General features: G+C 36.6%; 1 protein-coding gene across 1 annotated transcript; it reads right to left on the bottom strand.

Moving 5' to 3' along the window:
- Positions 1-3,222: 3,222 nt before the first annotated feature.
- On the bottom strand, positions 3,223-4,425 carry LOC127414645 (cocaine- and amphetamine-regulated transcript protein-like). Its single transcript, XM_051652843.1, has 3 exons — positions 4,223-4,425; positions 4,030-4,113; positions 3,223-3,791 (listed from the first exon to the last, which is right to left on the bottom strand). The coding sequence occupies exons 1-3, from the start codon at positions 4,385-4,387 to the stop codon at positions 3,684-3,686; spliced, it is 357 nt and encodes a 118-aa protein (XP_051508803.1). The 5' UTR covers positions 4,388-4,425; the 3' UTR covers positions 3,223-3,683.
- Positions 4,426-7,964: the final 3,539 nt, after the last annotated feature.

The following is a 7,964-nucleotide window of genomic DNA, read 5'->3' as shown; positions in this document are numbered from 1 at the left end:
CAAGCATTCCCAGGAGCTGCGGATTAGACCTGCGCAACATTCGGAAGGAATTCTGGACCATTCTTGCTTACAGAATTGCTTCAGCTCAGCCATATTCTGAGGACGTCTGGTGCGAACAGCTCGCTTGAGGTCATTCCACAGCATCTCTATTGGGTTAAGGTCTAGGCTCTGACTGGGCCACTTCAAAAGGTGGATTTTCTTTTTTTAAGTCATTCTGTCGTGGATTTATTTCGATGTTTATGGTCATTGTCCTGTTGTATCACCCAACTTCTACTGAGCTTCAACTGGCACACAGCAACCCTGACATTATCTTGTAGGATATCTTGATAAACTTGGGAATTAATTTTTCCTTCGATGATGGCAAGCGGGCCAGGCCACAAAGTAGCAAAGCAGCCCCAAATCATGAAGCTCCCTCCACTGTACTTCACCACTGGTGTTTTTCATGTTGGTATGTGGTGCCTTTTTCACACCATACATAGTGCTGCGTGTTCTTCCTGAACAATTCAACCTTAGTTTCATCAGTCCACAAAACATTTTCCCAGTAGCATTGTGGAGTGTCAAGGTGGTCTTTGGCAAACTTCAGGTATGCAGCCATATTTTTGTTGGAAAGCAGTGTGTAACAGATCTCTTACACTCTTAGAAGGAGGGAGCGGAGGACAGGGAACTTCAAACTCAAACGGTAGGTTTATTTATACACTCAGACAAACAACTCGCTTTTCAGCAGTCATAAACAACACAGACTCAGCGGGTGTGTGTGCGGGGCTCTTTCTCTCATCGCTGGTGTGGTCCCTCTTTTATCGCTCTCCCCAGTGCTTACTGCAATCAGAAACAGGTGTTAGATATTATAGCGCTCAGGTGAGTACCCTTACCGCTTTCCCTCTCTCCGGACGAACGCTTGACCACGCATCCACCGCCACGTAGCAGCTTCCTTCGTGGTGTCCTGCCACGGACACCATGCCTGTTTAATGTTTTCCGTATAGTAGACTCATGAGCTGAGATGTTAACCAGATCCAATGATTCCTGCAAGTATTTACCTGTCACTCTAGGGTTCTTTTATACCTCTTTGAGCATTCTGCGGTGTGCTCTTTGAGTTATTTGGCTGGATGGCCACTTCTAGGGAGAGAAGCTACAGTATTTAATCATGTCCATATATTGACAGTTTGTCTAACTATGGACAGATGAATATCTAAGCACTTCGAGATAACTTTGTAACCATTTCCAGCTTTATGCAAAGCAACAATTGATTGTAATGGTCTACGTCAACAGATGCTTCTTGTAAATAGTAAACTCAAAATGTCTGAGTGCTTTTTATAAATCAGAGTAGCTCTAACACACACCCCCAATCTCGTTTCATTAATTGGTTGCCAGGTTTGCCAACGCCTGACTCTAATTAGCTTTTGTTGATGTCATTAGCCTAGGGGTTCACATACTTTTTCCAATCTACACTGAATGTTTGAATGATGTATTCAGTATGTACAGGAACAATACTATAATTTGTGTGTTATTAGATAAAACAGATTGTGTTTGTTCATTATTGTAACTTAGATGAAGGTCAAACCAGATTTTAAGACAAATTTATACACAAATGCAGGTAATTACAAACATACTTTTTCTTGCCACTTTGTATTCATAAAGTCTAAGAGGTATTTTTTTAATCTCTTGTAAATACAATGATCAGCTCTAATTCAGTTACTTTAAGCAAATGTCAGTTTTATTACACATCACATACAGCTCACATTTACACTACATGTAATACTGTACGTTTTCTTTCTCCCCAGGACCTGGAATTCTATAAGCATTTGACAACTGAATGAATAACTGTTGAATAATGAAAAATAATTATGATATCCCAGTATTAAATGGCTTGAAGGGTCACATAAGTTTGATTGGTGTGTTGATCAAATACTTTAAAATTAGGCCCCATCATATGCATCTTTTTCTATATGCAGAGATGTGTTGAGCTATTTCTTACAACTATAGGACCTTGTAAAAAATTATTTATAGGCTATGCCTAAACATTGTTGCAACCTTATTTTATGTGGTGGTACATACATAGTAAAGATTTAAATGCATCCACATTGCCAACAAGACACAGCATCCATACACAATGCAGAGCTCTTCCCTGCTCTTCCGTTAGCAATCTATAAAATATTAACAAACATAAATGAACCTAACAATAAGTGAAAGTACTCATTTGGGTGCAGATTTTGAGTGACAGCACAAGGAATTTGGGTGTGATTTGCTGCTTGGCTGCATGCTCCTCTCAGGCAGAGCTAATCATGGGACAGCCTGTACTACTGTTCTCTTTTTCACATCCTCTCTCATGAGTCAGGGGCAAATCTAAATACAGAAATGTCACACATTGTGTATCCTTTTTATAACTAAGCAGTTGAAAGCATGTATACAGATTGAATAAGTGTAAAACAATCAAAAGAAAGAGAATGACAAGGAATTGTTAAAATCTGTGATGTCAGATAAAAGAACATTCCTTTAAGATGGTGTACATGGGGATAAAACTAAAAGCATAGTGACGTGATCAATCAAATCCCAAAATCTAACTTGCCCTTTGAAAATTCCTTGACTCCAATGGCATCCTCTCATGCATTCCAGTCCAAATCAAGATTTGAAGCGATCAAGTCTTACATTTATGAAGAATAATTTACATAAACACACTTAAGCTTCAAGGGGAAAAATTACCCAGGTTATAAGATATTATTTTGTCTTTAAGATCTTACAATATCTCAGAATGAATTTAAGTTGATTATGATGTAAATGTCTAGTTGGCATGTAATCTACTAAGCTAACTTTTAAATGTCCTGCAATTTTCCTGCAACCAATAGTACTGATGTTTCTTGTAATTTAAGGAATAGTTCACCCAAAAGTTAAAATTCTCTCATAATTTACTCACCCTCATGCCATCCCAGATGTGTATGACTTACTTTATTCTTTTGAACACAAAATGTTTTTTTAGAAGAATATCTCAGCTCTGTAGGTCCATACGATGCAAGTGAATGGTGATCAAAACTTGAAGCTCCAAAAATCACATAAAGGAAACATGAAAGTGGTTTAATCCATATGTTTAGAAGTGATATGATAGGTGTGGGTGAAAAACAGATCAATATTTAAATCCTTTTTTACTTTCACTTCCAGAATGTGAAAGTGGAGATTTATAGTAAAAAACGTCTTAAATATTGATCTGTGTCTCACCCACACCTATCATATCCCTTCTGAAGACATGGGTTAAACCACTGGAGTCTTATAGATTACTTTTATGCTGCCTTTATGTGATTTTTGGATTTTCAAAGTTTTGATCACCATTCACTTGCATCGTATGGACCAACAGGTCTGAGATATTCTTCTGAAAATCTTCATTTGTGTTCTGAAGAAGAAAAAAAGGCATACACATGTGGGATGGCATGAGGGTGAGTAAATGATGAGAGAATTTTGTCAAAAAAAACTTTTTTGACACTAGGAAACACACAGACTGCCTTAGAAAATAAAAGTTCACACAATTTATTCAGGTTTACTTACACTTCACAAGCAGCAAATAATGGAACAATCGTTCAAATGTATCTGTTGTTATATTAGCTCTTCATAATCATAAAAATAGAAATCACATAATGTATAAATATCTTTAGTATCAGTGTATGTGTATATTTCCAATTCACGATCCATCTTTATCTTTACAAGCACTTCAGCAAAAAGTAATTGCAAAACGCTCCACGTGGACAGTCACACATTTTGCCAATTCTTGATCCTTTCCTGATGGCGCATTGCTCCCCAACGTCGCACTGATGTGAAAACAAAGCATCAGTGTTAGACAACTGCATACCAACATATGCAATTCATTTATAAGTTAAGCAATTCACCAAAATGATTTGATATGATATCGTTGGGTAAACTCCAAATGTGATTCATTAAAAACATTTGTGATTTTAATGAGCAAAAATCATTTTTTACTCTACTTACTGAGCTGATATTTTTGTCAAGTAACAAATACAAAGGATCAAAACCCAGTTCTGTACTCACTGTGGGAACACGCCCAAACTTCTTTTCCCAAAGTGAGATCCGTTTACTCTGCAGTTTCTCCAGAACATCATGTAAAGCCCCGAGCTGCGAACATGTTCACATGGAAATGAAAGCTCTTTACAGTGCAAGTAAATGTATTTAAAATCTGTTTTCTATGCGCCAAGAAAGAGCGATTATATCATGCAAGACTTACGAGCTGCTTTTCGTTGGTCAAATTTGGGTCCTTTGGGTAAAACTCTCTCAAAGCTCTCTTTTCTAAGTCAGATTCATTGTCAAAGTCGTCTAGTTCAGCACCGTGAACTAAGGAGAGCAGCACAGCGCATGCCATCGCTGTTGTCCAGAGTTTGGAGCTCTCCATGGTCAAAGCCGAGAATGAACGCGTCCTCTTCACTGAGATTCAAGTTAACACTTCCCGCGGTTCAGTCACTTTATATCTGCTGCACTGAGAGACCACTCACTCCATCCCTTCTTTTGCTCCACCTCATACATTGATTTTTGTCCATGCGTAATAAGGACGCCGACGATGACTCATTGCGTAAAGTTGCCAAGATTATATCAACAACAAGACAGAAAACAACATCTCAAAACATCGAGTGTTTACGAAATATTATGTATGATTCTATTTTTCAATCTGCATTGTCTGCATTAGAAGGCTATTATTACATTGATTCCAGATAGCTTTATAAGTTTAAGAATATGCAGTCTGCTGCTGTTATGTTCCATAACAAAATATATGGGAAATATTGGGAATAGCTGTTTCTATAGTATTTCTCAGTGTTCATTTTTGAAGTCAATTTCTGAAGAGTCTTATATAATAGATGTTTTATAGCTATCGATTATAGTTATGTAGCTATAATAATAGCTATATAAAGCTATTGAACATTTCCACTATTAATGCCAACACTGTTAACCTAAAAAATGTGCTTGAAGAATAGAATATATTCTGATGATTTATTTATTTAGTTTATCATAGAGATGATGCAACAAATATAGATCAGGATTCAGTACTTCCACACTGAAATTTCATGAGAAACAACTGGCTGTCAAACACATATCTACATATAACACATAATTTACACGTAAGCTACACATATGTACACTACCGGTCAAAAGTTTTGAAACACTTACTCATTATTTATTATATATATATATATATATATATATATATATATATATATATATATATATATATATATATATATATATATATATATATACAGGTGCATCTCAATAAATTAGAATGTCGTGGAAAAGTTCATTTATTTCAGTAATTCAACTCAAATTGTGAAACTCGTGTATTAAATAAATTCATTGCACACAGACTGAAGTAGTTTAAGTCTTTGGTTCTTTTAATTGTGATGATTTTGGCTCACATTTAACAAAAACCCACCAATTCACTATCTCAACAAATTAGAATATGGTGACATGCCAATCAGCTAATCAACTCAAAACACCTGCAAAGGTTTCCTGAGCCTTCAAAATGGTCTCTCAGTTTGGTTCACTAGGCCACACAATCATGGGAAAGACTGCTGATCTGACAGTTGTCCAGAAGACAATCATTGACACCCTTCAAAAGGTGGGTAAGCCACAAACATTCATTGCCAAAGAAGCTGGCTGTTCACAGAGTGCTGTATCCAAGCATGTTAACAGAAAGTTGAGTGGAAGGAAAAAATGTGGAAGAAAAAGATGCACAACCAACCGAGAGAACCGCAGCCTTATGATTGTCAAGCAAAATCGATTCAAGAATTTGGGTGAACTTCACAAGGAATGGACTGAGGCTGGGGTCAAGGCATCAAGAGCCACCACACACAGACGACATGTCAAGGAATTTGGCTACAGTTGTCGTATTCCTCTAGTTAAGCCACTCCTGAACCACAGACAACGTCAGAGGCGTCTTACCTGGGCAAAGGAGAAGAAGAACTGGACTGTTGCCCAGTGGTCCAAAGTCCTCTTTTCAGATGAGAGCAAGTTTTGTATTTCATTTGGAAACCAAGGTCCTAGAGTCTGGAGGAAGGGTGGAGAAGCTCATAGCCCAAGTTGCTTGAAGTCCAGTGTTAAGTTTCCACAGTCTGTGATGATTTGGGGTGCAATGTCATCTGCTGGTGTTGGTCCATTGTGTTTTTTGAAAACCAAAGTCACTGCACCCGTTTACCAAGAAATTTTGGAGCACTTCATGCTTCCTTCTGCTGACCAGCTTTTTAAAGATGCTGATTTCATTTTCCAGCAGGATTTGGTACCTGCCCACACTGCCAAAAGCACCAAAAGTTGGTTTAATGACCATGGTGTTGGTGTGCTTGACTGGCCAGCAAACTCACCAGACCTGAACCCCATAGAGAAGCTATGGGGTATTGTCAAGAGGAAAATGAGAAACAAGAGACCAAAAAATGCAGATGAGCTGAAGGCCACTGTCAAAGAAACCTGGGCTTCCATACCACCTCAGCAGTGCCACAAACTGATCACCTCCATGCCACGCCGAATTGAGGCAGTAATTAAAGCAAAAGGAGCCCCTACCAAGTATTGAGTAAATGAACATACTTTCCAGACGGCCAACAATTCACTAAAAATGTTTTTTTTATTGGTCTTATGATGTATTCTAATTTTTTGAGATAGTGAATTGGTGGGTTTTTGTTAAATGTGAGCCAAAATCATCACAATTAAAAGAACCAAAGACTTAAACTACTTCAGTCTTTGTGCATTGAATTTATTTAATACATGAGTTTCACAATTTGAGTTGAATTACTGAAATAAATGAACTTTTCCATGACATTCTAATTTATTGAGATGCACCTGTATATACACACACACTGTTTTTTTTTTTTTTACATTTTAGAGTAATAGTAAAGTCATCAAAACTATGGAATAACATCAATGGAACTATGGGAGTTATATTGTGACTAAACAAAATCCAAAATAAATCAAAACTGTGTTATATTTGAGCATCTTCAAAGTAGTCACCCTTTGCCTAGAATTTGCAGACATGTACTCTTGACATTTTCTCAACCAACTTCTTGAGGTATCACCCTGGGATGCTTTTTAAACAGTATTGAAGGAGTTCCCATCTATGTTGGGCACTTACTGGCTGCTTTTTTTTATTATTTGGTCCAAGTCATCAATTTCAAAAACTTATTTTTTTTAATAATGAAATAAATTAATATGGTGGCACAATTATATTTTTGTCTACAAAACTAATTTCAAACATTTAAGCATACGCCTTCAGATCAAAAGATTTGTTAAGATCATGAGAAACATTTCAGTCAAGTGTTTCAAAACTTTTTACCGGTAGTGTATTTTCTCAGGCACTTATTGAGGCACTTACAGATGAACAACTTACATAATTTCAATAGTACACCCAAATGACAATAGTCATATCATACTGTTCATGTGTTACACTTGCTATAGTTTACGTACCCTTTGCTTCTTCAAATAGCAAGATCAAAAATAAATCAAGTCAGTCACTGACAATCAATGCCACCTTGCATAGCATGAATAATATGTATGTGTACACGCATGTGGAATACTGATAATTCACTATTGTCACACAGAAAATCAATGTGATATAGTTGTCATTTGTATGAATATAGTAGCCTACTCATTTGTCTTGTAAAAATCTAAGAAATGTACAGCATATCCTGTGATAGTAAACTTACATAGATATGAAATAATCATAAAAATATGATTTATGGAAGCAAAAAAACAAAACAAAAAAACAACAACACTATTACATACTGTATCTAGGATCATTAATGACCCTTTTACACTTTTGGTATTTAAGCAGTTATAAAAAATAAATGAAAAAATGGCCATTTGTTTTGTTACACTATTCAGAAAAGAAAGGTTGAGGAATACTAAATAGGTGTGGGCATAACTCCAAAAAATGGATGAGGTACAGGGGGTGGAATGAGATCCTAGGTCACTAAAGATCTGAAGTTTGTATT

This window comes from Myxocyprinus asiaticus, chromosome 2 (assembly GCF_019703515.2).
Source record: "Myxocyprinus asiaticus isolate MX2 ecotype Aquarium Trade chromosome 2, UBuf_Myxa_2, whole genome shotgun sequence".
Classification (NCBI taxonomy): Eukaryota; Metazoa; Chordata; class Actinopteri; order Cypriniformes; family Catostomidae; genus Myxocyprinus; species Myxocyprinus asiaticus.
The sequence above is the reverse complement of the archived record's forward strand: the minus strand, read 5'-3'. Positions and strand labels throughout refer to the sequence as shown.